This window comes from Herpailurus yagouaroundi, unplaced genomic scaffold (assembly GCF_014898765.1).
Source record: "Herpailurus yagouaroundi ecotype Mexico unplaced genomic scaffold, PumYag 140, whole genome shotgun sequence".
Lineage (NCBI taxonomy): Eukaryota > Metazoa > Chordata > Mammalia > Carnivora > Felidae > Herpailurus > Herpailurus yagouaroundi.
The window spans coordinates 50,626,078-50,648,661 of record NW_024412395.1 but is presented as its reverse complement, the minus strand read 5'-3'; the positions used below and the strand labels follow the sequence as shown (position 1 = coordinate 50,648,661).

The 22,584-nt window shown below is 37.1% G+C and overlaps 1 protein-coding gene across 3 annotated transcripts in view; it reads left to right on the top strand.

The window, feature by feature from the left end:
- Positions 1-22,584, top strand: part of LRP2 (LDL receptor related protein 2) — a 204,789-nt gene that overhangs the window by 92,925 nt on the left and 89,280 nt on the right. For 2 of the 3 annotated variants that reach the window (XM_040475304.1, XM_040475303.1), the window contains exons 18-32: positions 252-377; positions 1,276-1,406; positions 3,983-4,120; positions 4,496-4,777; positions 5,939-6,178; positions 7,361-7,480; positions 7,578-7,694; positions 9,170-9,547; positions 10,002-10,016; positions 10,744-10,992; positions 12,006-12,217; positions 13,050-13,234; positions 14,235-14,463; positions 15,493-15,670; positions 17,754-17,882. In XM_040475304.1, coding sequence (XP_040331238.1) covers positions 252-377; positions 1,276-1,406; positions 3,983-4,120; positions 4,496-4,777; positions 5,939-6,178; positions 7,361-7,480; positions 7,578-7,694; positions 9,170-9,547; positions 10,002-10,016; positions 10,744-10,992; positions 12,006-12,217; positions 13,050-13,234; positions 14,235-14,463; positions 15,493-15,670; positions 17,754-17,882 — 2,729 coding nt within the window. The remainder of the gene's footprint in view (positions 1-251; positions 378-1,275; positions 1,407-3,982; positions 4,121-4,495; positions 4,778-5,938; positions 6,179-7,360; positions 7,481-7,577; positions 7,695-9,169; positions 9,548-10,001; positions 10,017-10,743; positions 10,993-12,005; positions 12,218-13,049; positions 13,235-14,234; positions 14,464-15,492; positions 15,671-17,753; positions 17,883-22,584) is intronic. The other variant, XM_040475305.1, reaches the window with a different exon arrangement.

Below are 22,584 nucleotides of genomic sequence, written 5' to 3'. Positions count from 1 at the left end.
GCACATTGGTTCTCTGCTCTGGATGCCCATTTTAATGCCATTGTATTTATGACTTTAGTTATATATTGCTAACTGAATTTTTAATTAAGAGATCGATAGGACACTAAACTTGCCTATTAAACAGATTTTATTTTTTCTGCATAAGCCCAAGAACATATACAGAAAATAAAATTGTAACATGTCTCTGGAAAATCTGAGTCATGTAGTTTGTTCCAGTGTTAACATTTTTTATTTATTACCTCTTTTTCTAGGTATATATTCTTCACTGATTGGTTCCGTCCTGCTAAAATTATGAGAGCATGGAGTGATGGATCTAACCTTTTTCCTATAGTAAACACTACTCTTGGATGGCCCAATGGGTTGGCCATTGACTGGGGGTAAGTAGGAATCATTGTGAATTATTAAGTTCCCTCTTAGTGTGGACCACATTAAGCAGTACGATGGAGCGAGGAAACTGGTACTACTTGCACTCAGATATTTTTACATCATTGGCACTGGGAGAAGGACATAATATGATACAAGGACACAAAGAACACATAGTTAGCCAGCTTCTGCTGGGATGAAAACTAATGCACTCATGAACATTCTGAGGATATTGATAGAGGGAGCAGAATGATAGGACCTTGTGGGAGGTCCATACAGAGGAGGCAAGATGGAAATCACATTAGAAGTAGGATAGGGGATTTGATGAAGTTCAGGTGATGTGTAATTTTCATAGGGAGCATCTTGTGGGTAGGAAATCTTTAGTGTCAATTAATTAACAAATGTGTATTTGCATATATATACTCTGGGAGCATTTTGAAGTATAGGATAGAGTTCTCAGGAAATTGATGATCTAGGAACATAGGAAAAGATAATGGGGTAAAAAAGCTTACAGAGATGAATGCCAAAGTAGTCTATAGAAGAGACAAAAGGAAGAAATATGTGTAGTCTTTTAAACATAGATTACTACCAATATTTTGTTAACTTATGGACTTAACCAGGAGAAAAATAAAATACCTAACTGGAAGATAACATTAACAAATTTTTAAGACAATTAAAAATTGCTTCGTTAGAACGTATTGTATCATTGGTGGGGGGCATAAGTAAGGTGATGAAAAAGAATGAAATCATGCCATTTTCAAAAACTATCACATTTTTAATGAGTATAATCTAGTCTTTAAAACTTTGTTTAATAAATGTTTCAACTGAACATACCATTTATGATCGTCCTCCGTGGAAAGGGTGCATTACTAGTTTCTGGATAACAGATAACTAAGTATTTTATCATTTTAGTGCTTTACGGTTGTACTGGGTAGATGCCTTTTTTGATAAAATTGAGCACAGCACCTTTGATGGCTTAGACAGAAGAAACCTGGGCCATATACAGCAGATGACACATCCATTTGGACTTACTGTCTTTGGAGGTATGCTTTGAAGCAATAAAAGTGTGTGTTTTTTTTATACTTTGCAAATTGTTAACAGTAGACTCATCCTCATTTGGCAATCTCACAACTCCAGAAAAGTTGGTTACTTTGGAATACAAAAAATGAGAATGGTGCTATTATGTGTAGACAAAACATTTGGTTTTTTTCACTTTGTGAATTTTTTGTTTTAGACGCTTTTAGATAATAATTGACAATTTATATAGGTATAGCATTTTGTAGATTACATGTATTATAAACTCCCCAAGTACTCTATGATATAAATATCCCCCAAAGAAATAAACTACTGATTCTATCACTTTCAAGAATAAAACACTAGGAGTGTTTGTGGTGTCTTGTGTTTTGTTATTCTTTGTAAAAACCTTCTCAGAATTCATGTGGGAAAGCTACTACACATATTTATCAACTGCATAGGCACTGAATGACTCAAACTTTTTAGACACATATTGGGTAACTGATATCATTGTTGTTATATAGAAATTAGTGTATGTCTTGTGAAAAATAGCGAGACGTAGTTGCTTTTTCATGAACCTTTCCGATAATTTAATGCTGCTAGTAAAGACTGCTTGGGGGTGTGAAATTCTGGGAAACACAGCAGCAATGATCACAATGTTTCAGTTTTCCTTGTCCTGGCTCCCCTCTTGAGTGGAGTTGTGGTATTGAGTTGAGTGTAGCTTGGCATTGTGAAACAGGTGGTTTATTTAGTCTTGAACACAAGGTTTCTGCAAATGATTGTGTAGCTTGCGCATTATACAAAATTGCCAGGACAAGAGGATGAAGAGAGACTCAAATCTAACCTGGTTCTGTTTGACAAACCATAATTAGTCCAGTTAGTGCCGTTTTGTGATCCACAAAAGGCCCTGGACCATATGCTACTTGTGTACTTGGATGGAACATCCTACTCTGGATAATTAGCAAGGTGCTTTAACAGGCTAGATACTGACTGTAAATCAAAGACTTTCTCCCATGCATATAGTGTGGAATGAATAGGTAGTAAATATATTGCATGTTCCATCCTTCTGTCTGTTTATCTGTGGAGGAGTGCATGGTATTTAAAAATATTTTAAAAATGCTCTTGAGAGAGTAAGTTTTTATGATGAGATGAGTCAATTCTACATACTCACCCCTTTCTATTTATGCCTTTCCACTTACTCCCTTTTCACTAATGATGTCAGACAGCCATTTGATGTCACATAGGAACATTGTAAGAATGTTAAATTTTTCCTGCTCCTTGAGGGAATGTTTTGGGATTGAATAAAAAGGCACTTTCAATACCTTTTGGTTTCATCAGGATGAAAAAAATTTTAGTGCTTACTCACAAAAGCAACACCATGTTCCCCAAATAATAATAATAATAATAGTAATAATAATGATGATAATAATAATAATAATAATAGGTTTCTCCCAACACTGCCCTTCATTGTGAATTTCTTATAGAAAATTATTTTTTTTTTAAGTTTATTCTGAGAGAGAGGGGGAAGAGAGAGAGAATCCCAAGCAGGCTCTGCATGTCAGTACAGAGCCTGATGTGGGACTCAAACCCACAAACTGGGAAATCATGACCTGAGCTGAAACCAAGAGTTGACTGAGCCACCCACGGGCCCCTGGAAAATTCTTTGATTGCACAACACCATAGAAATTATCCTTCTTTTTATGGAAAGGCTAGATATGCTTGGCTATCTGTGCACCACACAGGAGTGAAAGGTTTATTGAACTTCTTATCTATTTAAGTATAGTAAAATACCTTCATGAGTGGTGGGATTGAGATTGTCAGTCAGTCTAGATAAGGTTTAGTAAGTCCAGTGACTGATTAGTCATTGATTAGGCCACAGATAAGGGAAATTGGTCTAATGATAAAATTTGTGGCATTTTTGGCATTTTTTGGTTAGCTGGGAATTTTAAAGTATTGTTAAAAAGAAAAATCCACTGATTCTATTCAAAATGTGTGTGTTTACTTTCTTGCTCTGGTAGCATAAAGGGAACATGACTATTTTGAACTTCATGGAATATTACTACAGTTGGAGAGGTAGGCACACTTCTGTGGATAATTTGATTGATCCCCAGAGCTACAAAATTAGTGTCCTCAATTAAGACATGGGATATATAGAAGGGTTGATCTGGAAGGGAGCTTAGAGATTTAGTTATTTCCTTAATTTTACTAAAAAAAGAACCCTCAGTCAGTTAAGTACTTGCCTATAAGCACTGAGAAGTTTAGTGCTTTAGGTGGGATAAGAACTCGGTCATATGAGACACATCTAATGCTCTATTGAATAATCCAATTTTTTATTTTTACCTATGGAAGTCCAAACCTAATTGCTATTAAATACCATCACAATACTCCATACATGCCTGCCTGAACCAGAACTCTGGTATCATTAAATATGTAGCCTTCTAAGGAGCCATTTCTAGACAGTAATAAGTCACAGAAAATGATCGCAGAAATATATTACAGATATTTGTGGGAGAATCTTCTCACATTTGCAAGAAGCGTTACAAGTCTGTTGCATTTTCCAAAGTGAGCTGTGATGATAATACTAATCACTGGTATTTCTTCTTAGACTATGTGTTTTTTACCGACTGGAGACTGGGTGCCATCGTTCGAGTGAGGAAAATGGATGGTGGAGACATGAGAGTTATCCGAAGCGGCATCACTAATATAATGCATGTGAAATCATATGATGCCAACACTCAGACTGGTGAGGTTGCCAAGTTCTTTTACATGGTTGTATTTTGTTTAATATGGTGGCTCCTTTACTTTTTAGTATGTATGATTTAATATAGCTCCTGATTGTTATATATTCCTGTTACCCAGATAGTTAAATAGTGTAAGACTTAACAATCTCTGTTCAACTTTGTTAATCCTAAAGATATTGTCAGTAAAAACACATTTTAGGACGTTTTCTGTGTTTAAACTGAATGTTCCATTTGGCATGTTGATTTCTAAGAAGCATCTACTTTTTAGTGTTGGGTGTGAACACTGTTCTTTCCCATTTGTTTTCCTTCACCACTAACCCTGTGATCAACCCAGTGGAAATGTACATAACTCACTGTCTCCCTCACTGCTTTTGCAGGTTCTAACTACTGTAACCGACCCACACATCCAAACGGTGACTGCAGCCACTTCTGCTTCCCAGTGCCAAATTTCCAGCGGGTGTGTGGTTGTCCGTATGGAATGAATTTGACTTCTAATCACTTGACATGCCAGGAAGACCCATCCCATGAACCACCCCTGGAGCAGTGTGGTGCCCTTTCCTTTCCATGTAGCAACGGCAGATGTGTGCCCAGTCACTACCGCTGTGATGGAGTAGATGACTGTCATGATAACAGCGATGAGCACCTATGTGGCAAATTTAGTAAGTAGCTTATACATAGGAGATACTCAGTGACGAATAGAACAGAGAGGTGGACCTTTTTTTTCCCTTTTTTTTTCTTTTTTATGGTTGGGTTATCTCTGTGGGGGAAAAAATCTTCTAGAAGTTTAGATTTTTTAATATGTACCCCCAAGGCTTTAGGAAGCTAGATAGTAAATATCATTCATAGATCATGCTACAGTTGATTTCTACCATTGATTTGGGCTACCTTCAGCAACATTTTGTTTTTATCTGACATTGGATGTTTGGACCAATGCAGTCATTACAAGCTCCTCCAAAAGTCAAGTCAGAATAAATAGATTATAACCTTTAGTATCTGAAAGAATATATTTCATAATCGGTACTTGTAATCATTGCATTTGAAAATTTCAAGTGGTATATTTCCTTTCCCCCACTTTGGAGTAAAATAGGGGTGAACTGATGGTCTTAATGTTTACATTCTTCTTTCCATGGTAATCTGGTGTATGAAGTCTGGGGCCTAATGAATGCTATTGTAGAAAACAAAAGCATTCCATTAAAATTTAAAAAAAGAATCATTGAAATCTAAGAACTCTCTATCAAGGTGAGATCAATAATAATGATAACCTGTCTTTTTGGAGAGAAAGAAGAGTGTCAGATTTGAAAATAAAAGTGCCCACTTGTCTGAAATTTCTAAAATTTTCTTCTTGTTTTAAATGTACGAATTTTTACCTGAATATTTTATCAATTTGCGTTTTTCCAATGACACCTTTTCAAGGTTTCTTTAGACTAAGTGTGAAATTGAGATTAGACGAAGTGTAGCTGAGAAGTACAGGATGGGTCTCAGGTCACACCAACTAGAGATTGAATCTTAGGGAGATTCCTAAATCTCTCAAAGCCTCAGTTTCCTCATCTGTAAAATGCAGATAATTATACATACCACACAGTATACTTGTGAAGATTAAGAGAGAAAAAGTATGTATAAAACACTTAGAAAAATGCCTGGCTTATGACAATTAATTGCTAAATAAATGTCAGCCAATGGTGATGATAAGAATGACATGCACGTCTCTCTTTATTTTGTATATTTGCTCCCGTTGAAGAACTGGGCCTTTACAAGGTAAGAACTCACTTAATAGGGCTGTAAAAGCAAATGTCTTTGTGACCAGTTTGTTTCCATTGTAGATAATTCCTGTGCATCTTCAGCGTTCACCTGTAGCCACGGAGAGTGCATCCCTGCACACTGGAAGTGTGACAAGCAGAATGACTGTGTGGATGGCAGTGATGAGCAGAACTGTCCGTCCCAGGCACCCACTTCCTGCCCTGCATCCTTATTCACCTGTGATAATAATCTGTGTATCCCAAGGAGCTGGCTCTGTGACACAGATAATGATTGTGCAGATGGATCTGATGAGAAGAATTGCGGTAAGTTTTGCACAGACTTCTCTTGGTTGGTCAGCCTAATGAATAGATTTGAACAATTAGTAGGCCTTGCACATTTTCCTCTGAGGCTCACACAGTTTTTGTTGGATTGTAATCATTGTTCCATCTGTCAATCCCTGCATCAATAGGCTATCAGAGTAAAGAGTAAAGATGCTTAGAGTCCTCCGATCACTGAGTTTTATGGATGCAGAAAAAGGACTGTGTCTGTCTAACATCCAGACACAAGTGGGAAACAATTCCTCCACTATATATCCACTATATGTATGTATGTATATATAGATAGATATAGATATCTATATCTATATCTATCTATATATCACAAATTTGCTTTATTCTAAATCATATAAGACATTTGGCTATTGGTTTTTCTTTTTGTTTCATACAGGCAAAAAGGGAATACAGCACAGAAGCACAGAAAATTTAAATTTCATTGGTGCTGTCTGCCTGCTTTTCATCTTGCTGGTTCTGATTTCATTTAGGTTGTTGTTTGTTTCTGTGTCTACAATAGTAGTTGAAGGTGGATGGAGTTCCCTGGACCAAGGTCTAGTCTTGGTTACATGACTAGGCAAGTCACTTCCCTCTGTAGCAGATGGGTTTTCAGACCTCTTCTAGCTTTCACATTCTGTGCATCTATATTTAATATAGCTTCATATTGTGGATGGGACAGCCAGCACATCTGACTCTAAGGGTATGTCTCTTTAGCAAGGTAGGACCCTGGCTTCTAGAAAATCTGCTTAGACTTTGGACTAAATCCAGGCATGATCTGTCTATATACTGTTGCGGCATGTGGGTCAGGCTGACCATGGTGCCCAGTTGGGCTCCGTTGCTTAGCTTTGGTGGAGAGTCACAGACCCAATTGTATTCATGAGGTATAGTCCAGTCCAAGCCCATGATGCTCACTTTGGGAAGTGTAATGTATTTTTCAAGGTTTAATCACAGAATCTGACTCTGACCTATAATCTTCTTATTCCTCTTCCCTCAAACTGTCCTGGCTTTGAGTACTCTTCTGGGCTGACTTTGGCTATATGGCTGATGTGAAGGAATTTTGAACACATGTACAAATGAGATAACCTGTGTATCTCCTTAAGCATTTTGCAGCTTCGGTCCGGTACACACTGAACAAGAAATAAACTGTTACTTGGTTTTGTTTTTGAATGATGTTAGAATTTACAGAGACATGCCTACCTAGTCAGTTTCGTTGTCCTGATCATCGATGTATTGACCTATCTTTTGTCTGTGATGGGGACAAGGACTGTGTTGATGGATCTGATGAAAATGGTTGTGGTAAGTGGATTGCTTTATTTTTATTCATGACATTTAAAAATGTGTAGTCATTTTTTCCTTGAGCTAATTTCGAATGCTTTTTTTTTTTCATTCTTAGTAATTAATTGCACTGCTTCCCAATTCAAATGTGCCAGTGAGGGTCGATGTATTAGCAACATATATCGTTGTGATGGTGTTTTTGACTGCAATGACCACTCTGATGAGGTAGACTGTTGTAAGTACCATATGCCTACATGTTTCAGGCCAAGGAATCATTTCATATTACCACAGGTTTTTTCTAATTCGCATACACTGGAGAGAAGACAGCTTAAATTACAAACTATTATCAAAGAGTATTGAATATACAGTATTGAATATACAGTAGAGTTGACTAGGTATTTCCAAATAATAACTTAAATTTGTGAATCAAGTGGTTTTACAAATGGGCACTTTCTAGTCTCTTAAGTAGGTTCCATGTTTCTTAGATATTTTTGTTCTCACCATGAATATTTCCTAGGACATCCCAAATTCGTGGGTTTCAAATTTTTTAGGCTTGCTCTATATAATTATATCTTAATTGTTTCTTTTAAATTTCAGTAGAGCGGTCAAATCATGGTATAGATAGGGTGTGGAGTGGTATTTGATATTGACTCGAATTCTTTTGTAGCTGTTTTTTGCTGAATATCTGCTAAGATGTTATGTGTTAGAGTAGGGTAAGAGAAATTATATAATATAAGAAATACTTGAAGCAAGGTACATATTAATGAAGGCCTTAGAAATGATACAGATAAAATTCAATTGGGTTCACGGAAAAGAAATTCCTTCTAGTCATAGGATTCAAGGAGAACTTCATAAAATATAAATCTGACGGATCTATAATCTCCATGGGCTAGAGACCTATAGTGGACATGATTTTTTATTGCTCACTAATTGTGTCAAATGGATTTAAGTTGATCACTTGTTAGAATAATGGTGTTTTAGACCATGAAAAGCAGGTGTTTATCAATTTTCCTCCCCATTCAGAAAATAAGTTTTTAAACCTATGTATAAAAAGAAAAGTTAAATAAAATGCTTAATACTTTATAGATGTATACAACACTCAGAAATTCGTAGTCACTGGTGTTCCTGTTTTCTGTTGAAAACATGGAATTCTTCTGTGATGATTTGTGGTTAAACTACCAATTGCCACTGACTTGTGGTTGCCTTACAAGGTCCCTGGGAGGAAACTTGGCATAGTGAAAACTTAGCAAAGAATTAAGGACTTACTGTCACCCTTTGTTTACTTATTGTGTGCTGGTTTCATTGGATGTAGTTCATTTGAGGGAAAATTAATAACATCCAAATACTTGATATTAAACTGATCAATTCAAAGTAACAAATTAATGGCAATTTGAATTCTATTGAAGTGAACTGGTGATTATTTAATAAAGAAGAAGATGAATTTTATTATTAACCTGTAGTTGAACGAACATCAAAAACACATGAAACGAGTTTCTTTTGATTCAGGGACAAATCGGACTCGTAGAAAAATTTTTGTGCCCTGCAATGTCTGAGAACCCTATATCATTCTAGATTTTAATATTAAATTTGTTATGGTCATTATCAGAAACCCACCATTGATCCAAAATCATTTCTTCTTAATCTAGGAATTATATAAAAAGGATTATGAATTACCTTCATAAGCTCATCTCTCCCATGCATTTATCTTAGCAACTAGGCCTCCTGGGATGTGCCACCCAGATGAATTTCAGTGCCAAGCAGATGGTGTCTGCATCCCGAAGAGCTGGGAGTGTGATGGGCACCCAGACTGCATCTTTGGATCTGATGAGCATCACGGCTGTGCCCCCAAGACCTGCCCTTCAACTCACTTCCTGTGTGATAATGGAAACTGCATCTACAGAGACTGGCTCTGTGACGGGGACAATGACTGCAGGGATATGAGTGATGAGAAGGACTGCCCTACTCAGGCCTTTCACTGTCCCAGTTGGCAATGGCAGTGCCCTGGCCATAGCATCTGTGTGAATCTGAGTGCAGTGTGTGATGGCATCTCTGACTGCCCCAATGGGACAGATGAATCCCCACTTTGCAGTAAGTTTCCTGACCACAGTTTAATGGCCATAAATTCATTCTGAGCAGTGGCCTTCTGTGCATCACCATTGTCAGAGTCCCCATGCAGCTTTAAGGAAGGGATTTCAGTTCCTCTATGAATTCAAATCTGTGTAGGGATAAGCATCATGGACTTCAAATAAATCACCACTGGATGATATTTCTCATTAAATCCTTTGCACTTGGTTCTGTGTTTTTACTTCTTTTTTAGAAAAATGGGACTAAATGTGGCCATTAGATTGTCAAATTAATTTTTGTTTTGGATTGTGGTCCTAAGTTTTTCTAACTTTAATATTTTCTAATTTCAATCAGAACTTGCCACAAAGCAAATGAAGTCCGGGGATTTGTGTTTGCTGTGATTAAAATCCTGTGATTGGCATGTAATCCTAATTGCTGTCCTTTCTTTCTTTCCTCTTTAATCAATGCTCACTCTCAGATGAACCCCAGCCAGGTATGATTGCAAAATATTTTAGATTCTTATGATATTATATGGATTGTGTTTGTGCTGAAAATATTCTAGTAATTTTGACTTACTTCCCTCTCTGGAGCATGTTTCCTGTCACGTCTCTTAAAAATAAGTTAGAGTACGCATGGAAATAGAGGCATTTGCATACCAGCCATGTGAACCAACTTTGAGTGGCTTCAGGCATTGTTGCTGTGGCCCTGAAAGGAAGGAGTGATGGCATGTTGGTGGATCTGTGCCCTCTAATGTTCTTATTTCCTTTCCCTTTCCATTTATTCCCTTTCATAGACCTTCCAGCCTTGCTCTTAAATGTCTCATCTTTCATTTCTGTATAGGTAGAAGAATGTCAGAAAGCAAGCAGGAAGTAATTTAGGTCTCTTTTCATGCTTTCTCAATGACAGTTGTGTTTTTTGATGTCGACAGTATTTCCCTAAGTTTCTCTCATGGCACTAAATGGAATTATAATAGAAGTGGTAGTGAAAAAAAGTGGTTTAAGTACAGTGATTGTGGAGGAGAGTAAATCCTTAAGGAAATTAGAGCAGACACTGACTAGCCTGTGGAGCTCATCCAAGTGAATAGCTGCTCTTAGCTCTTACCCAGGTATTACAATGAAGGTGGCATGAGACCATATGATAAATATTACAGCAGGGTGGGACAAAAAAAAGCAAAGATTCCTGACTTTTTTTCCTTTGTGATTTCTCTTTCTTTATTCTAGACCAGGACAGCTGCTCAGATTCCAATGGTGGTTGCACTCACCAATGTGTTCAGGGGCCCTATGGAGCTCAATGCGTGTGCCCATCAGGATACCTGCTTGCCAATGACTCTAAGACCTGTGAGGACATCTATGAATGTGATGTCCCAGGCTTTTGTAGCCAGCATTGTTACAATATGAGAGGTTCCTTCCGGTGCTGGTGTGAAAAAGAATACACATTAGACACTAACGGAAGGACTTGCAAAGTTACAGGTAATAACTGAACTTGAAAGTGAACTACCTCCAGCCAGAATAACAGCACACTCCAGAGTTTAAGATCAAATGTTGCATGCAGGCATTTGACAGTGTTGGAGTTGAAGCCTGGATGGGTTATGTAACTCCTTAACCCACAGTTTATTGTGCGGATTAAATAAGTTAATAATGATAAAGATCTTGGGATATTTTGGAAAATAGAGAGTAAAATATAAATAGGTAGATGATTTTTATGTTATTTAAAGTATCAGTGGCTTTTATATTATTTAAAAATTATTTCTATATCATATTTAAGCATTTTATATATAATGCTTCGTTGATTCAATTCAACCAATATTAATTCAGTTTCTACTATGTGAAAGTGATTATACTAGCTATTAGGATATTGATTTGGATGGTTCACCTAAAAAAATGACCAAATAAAGAAGGTTATCATAATAGTTTCTTTTTCAAGTAGGAGGCTGAATGGTAGACAGTCCAGTGGCGGGGGAAGGCTGTGCACCATGCTAAAACTTGGTATGATTTATTACTAAAAAGGAAGTGAAGAGATATTGAGAGATAATTAAAAGTCTCTGCCACAGCTCAGTGCCTCAGGCAAAACAAAAATATTTAAGACACAATTCTTATCAGGAAGAATTATCAGGAAGCCCACATTCTAGGGAGGAAGATAAAATTCAAAAGTAACTGCAAAAGTAACAAATAGTAACTGGAACAATGCAAGTGTAGTTTGCTCCAGATTGATATTTAGGCAAACGCTGGGGTATAACTCAAGGAAAAAAGATATTTTGGAAAAAGCTGGTTTTAAATACTCATGAAAATGAGCTAACTATCAAGATAAAGAATGAAGTGATTAAATTATTTTTTTTAGGAATTTTCTTTCCCTATTACGGTAGTTTGGAATTATATCTTCCTTCTGTTATCAAAAGTATTGCATCAAATATTTAAGAGATGTTTTAATTTAATTGTGGTTGCTCCCTGATTCATTGACATTTGTGCATTTTCTTCTTGGACAGCATCCGAAAGTCTGTTGCTACTTGTGGCAAGTCGGAACCAAATTGTTGCTGACAATATCACCTCCCAGGTTCACAATATCTATTCAGTTGTCCGGAATGGGTCTCACATTGTAGCTATTGATTTTGATTCAATCAGTAGTCGCGTCTTTTGGTCTGATGGAGGTCAGGGTACAATCTGGAGTGCGTTTCTAAACGGAACAGATAGAAGAGTAGTAAGTACATTTCTACTGATCTATGGCCTCACTAGTCCCCCTGTCTTGGGATTATTACTCTTACTCATCAGTGAGAACAGGTCCTACCTCATCCTGGGTAGCTCTCATTTTTCCTTTTGGACCACATTGCACCCAAGGGGCCTGGGCATTCATAACTCCCAGTATATGCGTGTTTTAGAAAAGAATGTGACGTCTGAAGGTGGATCCATGATTCTAAATTCCAGGTCACATGACACAGAGACTTCAGAAACTCTCTGACATAGCTTTTGTAATTTTTTTTTTTCCCTAGTGGATGAGAGCAGAGGAAAATGCAGAGTAGTTAAGGGGTTGCTTTTCTTTAGCTTTAATTTAGTTATATTTCTCAATCCATCTCCCACAGTTTCAGTTTCTCGACCCTTGATGGTTATGTTTCCTCTGCCCCTTAGGACTTTATTTTGTAATTGTTGGCATTTAATCAATAAAGATATTATTTTGGCATGTGAACGTTATAAAGTTTCATAGTGTTGCCAATTTAGTGAATGGATAGAGCTTTTGTTTAAATGTAAAAGCTTTGAAACCAAATGAAAGTACACACTCACCCAACGATAGAGTTATCCCAGAGTATTCAATTCTACAAAATGTAGTATATTTTTCGTGGAATGCCGTACTGTTGATTTGGTGGTTAGCTACATGGAAGACAACATTTTCTAATCCTTACAAGCAATCCTAGGACAAGTTTAGTTGCCTTATTCTAGATTTTCATAGAACTTCAATCTATTCATATAATTATTTACATAATTTCAATTTATTCATTCACTGCAGAATTCACTCTTAATTCACCTTTTTTCTTTAGCTACTTAACAGTGGTGTCACCATGACTGAAAGTATGGTGGTAGATTGGGTAGGTCGCAATCTTTACTGGACAGACTATGCTCTGGAAACAATTGAAGTATCTAAACTGGATGGGACTCACAGGACTGTGCTGATTAGTCATAATGTATCAAATCCAAGGGGACTAGCATTAGATCCCAGAATTAGGTAAGATTTTTTTTTTTAATGATATCGCCTTGAAATGGTTATAAGGGAAAAACAATAATAGCATGATATGGCCTATACATGTATCTTAAGATTTTAAATGAAACCTTGTTTAAACATTTCTATAGATATGGTAACCATCCAAGTAGTTATTGGTACCCTTCCTTTATCTGTATACTCTTCTTCATAAAGTACATAAGAGCCATTGGTTGTTCAATTAAAGAACACATTGATTTATTAGCTTGGTAACACAACTATTGAATTGATTGTCATAGAATTATATAATTAGGTCTCTAATGAATGCATTCAGTGGTATTCCATAGACGGGCCAGTTTGCTGTAACATGGTTATACAACCAAAAAGGCAAGATTTTCCTGCTTCAATTTCATGTTTATTAGAACTCCGTTTTATGTCATGGAAGGAAGAAAAGTTTTGCCCGCTGGTTGTAACGGGAAGAAGAAATTCTCCCATGTGCTTGGAAACCTTTGATGGCTTCTTTCCTTGAATTTACTTAAAATTCTCTAACTTCAGTTCTTCTCTGTAAGATTGTGAGTTAGACAAATTATGCTTGATGCAATATAGATTTCCTAGATATTATAAAGTAATACACACCAGTGAAATTTATGATGAATCTCTGATGATGAATAAATTGACTCTTATTTTAAAAAATGACAGGGTATATAAACAAGGCCAGATGGATTTTTCTAGATCAACTATTTGTGGATTGTACAGAAACATGAATAGGCATTGAGACTTTCATTGTCATTATGTACTGCATGTTTTATGAACATTTTAGAAACACCCAGATGGCTTATGATTGTATTATGATTACAGTTTTACTTTGTGACACTCAGAGGAAATAATAAACTCTGTATCGATGTTCTGAATTAGAGATGATTTACTTTAAGCAGAACATAAAGATGATGTTGTATTACTTAAAATGGCAGTTACTTTCCCTATTGAAATATATCCTTTCTGACTGGTAACTGATTTCTTTCCACAGTGACCATTTGATGTTCTGGTCTGACTGGGGCCATCACCCTCGTATTGAACGAGCTAGCATGGATGGCAGTCTGCGCACTGTCATTGTTCAGGACAAGATTTTCTGGCCCAGTGGCATAACTATTGACTACCCCAACAGACTGCTCTATTTCATAGATTCCTATCTTGACTACATAGACTATTGTGATTATAATGGACAGCATCGGAGGCAGGTGATAGCCAGTGATTTGGTAAGTTGGTTTTGAGGAAGACCACGCTGAACCCACAATAGCGGCTTAGTAGAAAGCAAATAGAGTTAACAAGAGAACTAAGAGATTAATTTTTGTATCTTAGACATTACAAGGTCAATCCAGGAAATATCAACAGGAGTGAGGGCCAATCCATCTTTCCTTACTAACAGAAAATAAATATTTTTATTCTAGTTCATGGTCAGATTGTGCCATGTCTGGGAACGATTTGTGTGATTAAGTTGATCTGTAGAGGCTAATCTGTTGCTTCTACACTTTAAAAAAGTGCGTTAAACAAAAATTAATAATTTATATTTAGCTTTCTCAGTTAAATCATAGCCTGTTGTATATTTTGTATTTTTTAATTTCAGTATAATTGATATACAATGCTATATTAGTTTTGGGTGTACAACATACTGATTCAACAATTCTGTACATTAATCAACTTTTATTCAGAAAATTATGGTGAATTTATTTTCCAATTTGAATGGGAAGATATAGGAAATATATATTTTAGCGAAGAGCCATTATTTAAAATTGCCATTGGTGATAGTTCTGTGGTTTTAAGGGGCCCTGGCAGGGCCTCCCTCCCTTCAGGAAGCATGCAAGTAGGCTCGGTCAGATTTATGTGACTCTGTAGTGGCAGAAATAGCATTGGATAACGAGTGGTGATAACAGGGGAGGGGGCTAAGGCTTGGGAGTAGGGGATACAGATAAGTCACCTTACTTTCTGCCCTTCAGTGTTGCTTTCATTTGTAAAATGAATGCCCAGTGTAATGACCAGAGAAAAAATGAAGACTGAGCGACACAATGTGAAAGTGCTTTCTCAATGTGAAAGTGACAAAAATGTGAAAGTATCTTGAGTGCTATAGTGGGATAATTATAGGTCAAGCAGTGTATTTTTTGTCTGTCTCCTGAACAATGACTTCCCTATGTCTTAAATGATTAAATGCTAAACGATATCCTTTTCTACATTTTTTGCCTTGGTTTGTACTTGTTGGCAAAGTCTCATCTTTTCTCTTCACTTCACAGATTCTGCGACATCCCTATGCCCTAACTATCTTTGAAGACTCTGTGTACTGGACTGACCGCTCTACTTATCAGGTTTTGCAAGCCAATAAGTGGCATGGTGGAAACCAGTCAGTCATAATTCGTAATATTCAGCAGCCCCTAGGGGTTGTTGCAGTTCATCCTGTGAAACAACCTAATAGTAAGTGATATAGAGACACTTGCCTGGGAATAGCTTGGAAAGCACTTATTCTGAGAATGCTAAGTATACAATGTTGTAGATCTATTTGTTTGGGCAATATACTCCCTTCTTCTTTACTAACCACTGCAGTCCTAACATTTTCATTACTTTTATTTATCATGGTAAACTAAAAATTTGTATGTAACAACAACAGACCTAAACTGTGTCATTTTATTCAGCAATTGGCTACTGTCTCTGTGACAATTTCTAAATCCCTGTTTCCTCGGCTGACAAATACTGCATAGGCCAGATAGTCCCTTAGATCCTTTTATTGCTACCCTTCTGTGATCTAAAGGAGCTTATTCTTAGGACTCGTTTATTATGGCGTCAGTGCCCTGTAGGTGTAGCTATCCCAAGTCATCCTAGATGTAGATGTGATATATTCCACACATCCTAGATGTGTGTGTGGCTAGATGATTTAAAAATTTGACATTGGTAGTTTAGTTCTATCTCCCTTTTTTAGAATATCTGCTCCCATGTTTATATTATTCTCAGTGCTTAGAATAGTGCTTAGAGCACAGTGAATGTTTTTTGAGTGAATGAATAGATTAATGAATCTAATGCAATATATATAATAAGAATGTATAAGATCTAGAGGACATCCTGTGAGCCTGGGGTGCACATAGGTTCCCTTATTTTAAAGAGCAGAGGCGCACAAAGATATCATCAATAGAGAGATAAAAGATTACTATCTAACCAAAATTTGGACAATAGTGGATAAATTTCAAGGTCACAAAGGGAACATGCACATTGATTTCATTTAATATAAAAAGATTTTTTAGCTTAGGCAAGGAGACACATGTTATTTGGCATCGTATTTCTATTACTGAGCTTTGGGTTACTCAGTAGCTATTTGTTCATAAGCTGGTTATAGATAGGATTGACCTGTGACCTTGGGCAAGTCATTTCTCTCTCTTATTTCTCTTATGAGTTTTGTGTTGAAAGCATGATGCCGGGGAAGGGTAAAGTAATTTAGGAAAAAACCAAACCAACATAGGTAACTTAATCTATTTGAGTCTCTACTGGGGGCCTCCAGGGGGACAATAACAGCATGACTTTGTGCATACTTAAAAATTTATTTATTTACTTACATTGAGATAAATTTGACATATAATACTATATTTTTAGGTGCACAGCACAATGATTTGATAAATGTATATATTATGAAATGATAATGACAAGAAGATTAGTGCATATCCACCATTATACATAATTATAACGTGTGTGTGTGTGTGTGTGTGTGTGTGTGTGAGAGAGAGAGTGTGTGATGAGAACTTTTAAGATCTACTCTGTCAGCTACTTTCAAATGTATAATACAATACTGTTAATGGTAGTCATAATGCTGCACATAACATCCCAGGACTTATTTATCTTGTAATTGGAAGTTTATACCTTTTGACCACTTTCACCCATTTTGTGCACTACCTACTCCATGCATCTGGCAACTGCCAATCTGTTCTCCATATGAATTTGGTTTTTCTTAGATGTCACGTATAAGTTACAGCACATAGTATTTATAAGTTATATAACTTATAGCATAAGTTATATCATATTGTATATCATATAGTATACTATAGTATAGACAAGTATATTGTCTTTCTCTCTTTGATTTATTTCACTTAGTTTATGCTGATTGCAAATGGTAAGATTTTCTTTTTTACGGCTGAATGATATGGCATGTGTGTGTGTGTGTGTGTGTGTGTGCACTACATTTTACTACATTTTCTTTATTAATTCACTCTGTGCACTTTAAAAATTTTTTTTTTTTTTCAACGTTTATTTATTTTTGGGACAGAGAGAGACAGAGCATGAACGGGGGAGGATCAGAGAGAGAGGGAGACACAGAATCGGAAACAGGCTCCAGGCTCTGAGCCATCAGCCCAGAGCCCGACGCGGGGCTCGAACTCACGGAGCGCGAGATCGTGACCTGGCTGAAGTCGGACGCTTAACCGACTGTGCCACCCAGGCGCCCCTCACTCTGTGCACTTTAATGTGGGAGGTTTTCCATTCACCAATGTTGTCTTCTCTTCTTTTTCCATTACAGGTGAAAATTCATGTGCTTCTTCCTCCTGCAGCCATCTATGCTTGCTTTCCTCACAGACGCCACACCTTTATTCTTGTGCTTGTCCTTCAGGATGGAGTCTTTCTTACGATTCTGTGACTTGCTTGAGAGGTACCGTATGCCCTTTAAGTGTGGAGGCTGCCTTAGTTTAGCAGAGCAGTGTGAGCTCTAAGCCACTTGCTAACAGAACGTGTGCTGTGTTCCCTTTGATTCAGCAAGTCTTTGGAGTACGCATGCCATGTGAGACGTGTGCTGTGTTCCCTTGGAGTACGCATGCCATGTGGGGTGATTTAATTGAGCACCTCAGTTGTAATAGTTTCTGTATATAAAGCTCATATTATGTGTGGATATGATTCAACAATCCTTAAGCTCACGTTTTCTTTTACCTGGTTACAGTTAGACAAGCAGTGATAATGGGAAGCTCCAAATTCTGCACTTAGGAAGTAAGGATTCTTAACACTTGTGTATGGCTTCCTTCTCTCAGGTTCCTTATCTCATTTTTATTGTTGTCACTAATAGTCAGTGATGAGTGTTCTAGCACAGGCCTTCTGACTCCAACTGCAATAACTTTAATATCTGGTATTTTAAAAATGAAAGTTTTCTTTGTATGAAAGATTGTTAAGTGATTATTTGAGCAATTTAATCTATGTCTCATCCAAGATACTTTACTGGGTTGATGGAGATATTCTTCTTCTTCTTATTAGTATTATTAGGGAGTGAGAACAAAAGGGAAAGATACAGTCAATCCACAAAAGAGATTTCTGCTGGAGTATGTACATGAAACAAAATAAAGTCTTTTTAATGTTTGTTTATTTTTGATAGAGAGAGTGTGAGCAGGGAGTGGGTGGAGAGTGGGAGAGAGAACCCCAAGCAGGCTTTGTGCTGTCAGTGCAGAGCCTGATGCGGGGCTGGGACCCACAAACTGCGAGATCATGACCTGAGCCTAAATCAAGAGTTGGATATTGAACTGACTGAGCCACACAGTTGCCCCCAATAATAAAGTCTTTTTAAAAATCATTTACCTTTGCTTAAAAATCTAGAGAGTTATTCTAAATTCAAGGTCTTTGACTTTAATTTTTGAATGTGTTTTGGTCCTGACAAAAATGGTTGCAGACAAGTTAAAATTAAATATTTAATGATAAAAAATCCTTAAGCTAAAAGAAAACAGAATCTTAATGTAGAGGGAAAGTTATTTTTCAAGTGGAAAATTTTTGCTAAATCCAGGAAATTAATGGTGTTTACAGATTTTGCAAATGTAGGCCTACTGAAAATTGAATTCCATCAAGATATAATATTTTGCAATGATACTTTCATGATGAAAGATTTTAATTATTGGTAATGCTTACAAAGGGATTGGCATTTGCCATTTTTCTTCAGAGACTTATTATGCACCTAATCCTTGTTGACACTGTTTAATTTAGTGTGTCCTCAGAGTCTTTCAGCAGGAGATTAAACTGGGCTATAGACATTTTGGATACAAAGCATTCTTTCACCATGCAAAGGTTGTTGAACTGTGCATTGCGGATTGGTGTAATCAATGTAACGATCTGATGGTGATTGATATCTAAGTAGTAGCTTTTGTTGTTTCACAAATAATTCCACTAGTGGGTTTTCCATTGGCTGACTTTACTGAGGTGGAACTTTTTTAGTATTGCTCAATTGATTTTTGAGTACCACTTGGGTAACTGACTGCCAGTATATGTTAACTAAGAAAAAGAGGGGCACATTTTTTTCAATCAGAAGCTTAGAAGACTTGTTAACATTTATAGATGAAAACATTTTACTTGATTTACAGGCTAAATAGCTTTAAAAATATTGTTTACTAAATGTCTGGAATATCTTTGGAAGTGCATACGATGAGGTTAAATGAAAAGGCAGGCTGTTCACCACTGGCCATGTAAAAATATGCATTAAAAAGATCTGGGAGACAACACACATAAGCACCAATAGTGGTTACAGTGGGTAAGGGAATTATGAGATATTTCTATTTTTTCCTAATGAGGCGACATAAAATTTTAAGCCAAGAACTTTCTCTGCATAAAATAGCTTTTTATTCTTTCAAAAATATGTTCTCCACAATGCCAAAACCAAATAAACAACAACAAAAGCAAACCGAAACAACGCCCAGCGTCCTCTACAATAAACAACCTCCAATCCAAAATGAGTTTCCGACTCAGTGTGAGCGAGACACAAGACAATTGTCTCAGTGATTATGTGCAACATAAGAAGAAAATACTCCTTGCACACACTGTTAGAAAGGTTGAGGCGCTGATCATTTAGTGCAACGTCTGAGTTAAGGGGAACCTAGCTAGGAAGTAGTAAACATTGCTGTTCAATTACAACATAAATTTCCCATTACCAACTGCTTCCTCTTTACTTCTTGCCCTGCTAGTACTAATCTTAATGGGATCATGACATAAAGAATAAAAATGAAGTAATGATTTTTAATTTCAAAAGACATACTGTGGTAGGATGGCTTACATATCACCTCCTTCTGAACTCCTTCCCATCCCACCCCAGGGACTTTTGTGCATATTCCTTCATGGCCATTATGATCCAGAATCCATATACTTTGCCTAGTTCTGTAGAATCAAGTTCCTTGATGATTAAGCCTCCACCTGATTCATTGATATTTGCTCGTTGCACGCAGTAGCACTCAGTAAATGTTCAGTGAATGACAAAGCCCTCCGATATTCTTTCTTGCTCCTTCTTCATTCCTGTGTTTTCCGCCTATTTATTCCCTTATGGCTGTATTGTGTCATCAAATCACTCGTTTTATCTTTCCCACAGAACACTTTTCATGCACTCTCTCTGGTATCATCCTTCGCCTTGGCTCTCACACTTTCTGCCAGTGCAGCACTAAATGACTCCCACCCTCTGGTTCATTGCCCATAAATGTTCACTAGTGGTAAGTGGTATATATATTTTCTCAAATATGCCAGCAGCGATCAGATCAAGAGCCTGAGACTTAGCCTGACAAAGGAATAGTGGCCAAAGGCATAGAGCTGGGTAGGGCTTGAGAGGAGTGCTTCTGGGAAGAATCAAGAAAGCCCATGTTCGATGGATGAGAAATGCAGTTCTTTAGGTGCTTTGGTTGAGAATTCCTCCAATTAAGCAAAATGAAAATTACACATTAAAAAGAGCAGTATTCGGTTTTGAGTAATCTCTACTGTGAAATTGGGGAATACTTCTTGTTTTTACTGAACCAATGAACACTTACAACATATAATCAATAAATAATTAAATATCTCAATATAATTTCAAGGTACATATAAACCCCCAATATAGCTTACACATTTTATTACTGCGTGTTAAATTAAATGAATTGAGTGGTAATTTGATATTCAATAACTAGTACCCAGTCTGCACTTTTTGTGATTAAGAACATAAGTTTTGGAGTCTGAGGACCTGACAATTGTTTAATTTCTTTGTGCCTCATATGAAAGTTGGGGGTGGGTGGGGTTGGTAACACTCTAACAAACAGGGTTTGGAGGCTTCAGGGAGATAAATTAAGTGAAATAATATCTGGTCCATACTATATGGCCCATATTCTCAATAAATAGGGGCGATTATTATGGCTCTTTCATTTGTTCAGAAGAGAGGCAACGTGGAGCAGTTAAGAGAGAATGGGCTTGTGAACCTACACTCTCACTAACCCCTGCAAGTTTCATTGGCCTCAGCTGGAAACAGCTTCACAGGTTTAATGGAAAGACGAAATGCTATATATTGTAGGACTTTGTAAAATATAAACATTAATAGCTGCAGTATTTACTTTAAATTTATTCCAGGTTCATAAATGCTAAGTAATTTTTAGTAACTGAAATGCCAAGAGAAAGGAAAAGCTAATGAGATGTTAAAATAAGTTAAGAGCCAGGGGCACCTGGGTGGCTCAGTTGGTTGGGCATCTGACTGAGTTTTGTCTCAGGTCATGATCTCCCGGTTCGTGAGACCCTCAGTGCTGACATCAAGGAGCCTGCTTGGGATCCTCTCTCTCCCTCTCTCTCTGCCCTCCCCCACTCTTGCTCTGTCTCTCTCTCAGAATAAACTTAAAATCGCATTGAAGATGGAAAATTTTCCAGATTATCAAAATAATGAAAGCATCATTTTTAGCAGATGAAAATTATGCAATGATTAATCATTTTATATTTTGCTTAATATGTGGTATATGTCATATACATGTCTTCATAACATGAAACTCACACTCCAGTTTTCCTTTTATTTAAAAAAATTTTTTTTAATGTTTATTTATTTTTGAGAGAGAGAGAGAGAGAGAGAGAGAGAGAGACAGCATGAGCGGGGGAGGGGCAGAGAGAGAGGGAGACACAGAATCTGAAGCAGGCTCCAGACTCTGAGCTGTCAGCACAGAGCCTGATGCTGGGCTCGAACTCACAAACCATGAGATCATGACCTGAGCCAAAGCCAGATGCCTAACCGACTGAGCCACCCAGGTGCCCCCCAGTTTTCCTTTTCTGAGAGAATTATAAATATGTCACTCTTGACTTTCATCATTTTGGATTTTTTTTTTTTTGACAAAGCATCTACAGCTAGGATAAAGATTATCTTTGAAAAAGGACCTTTAGACCAGAGAAGAAGAGACAGATGGCCAGGGTGTATCCATGTCTTTGGCACTGGGAAGGGATGAGGAATCTTGGTCATCAGTTCTGGTCCCTAGCCAGCAAGTTTCCAATCTGAGAGAAGACATCAGTCTATCAAACCTGAGTGGCCAGAGTCCATATTTGAGGCTCACCAAACAACTTCTAGTATGACTTTGTGCTTTCTTATGGGCTGAAGATGTGTGGTGTTTCTACTGCAA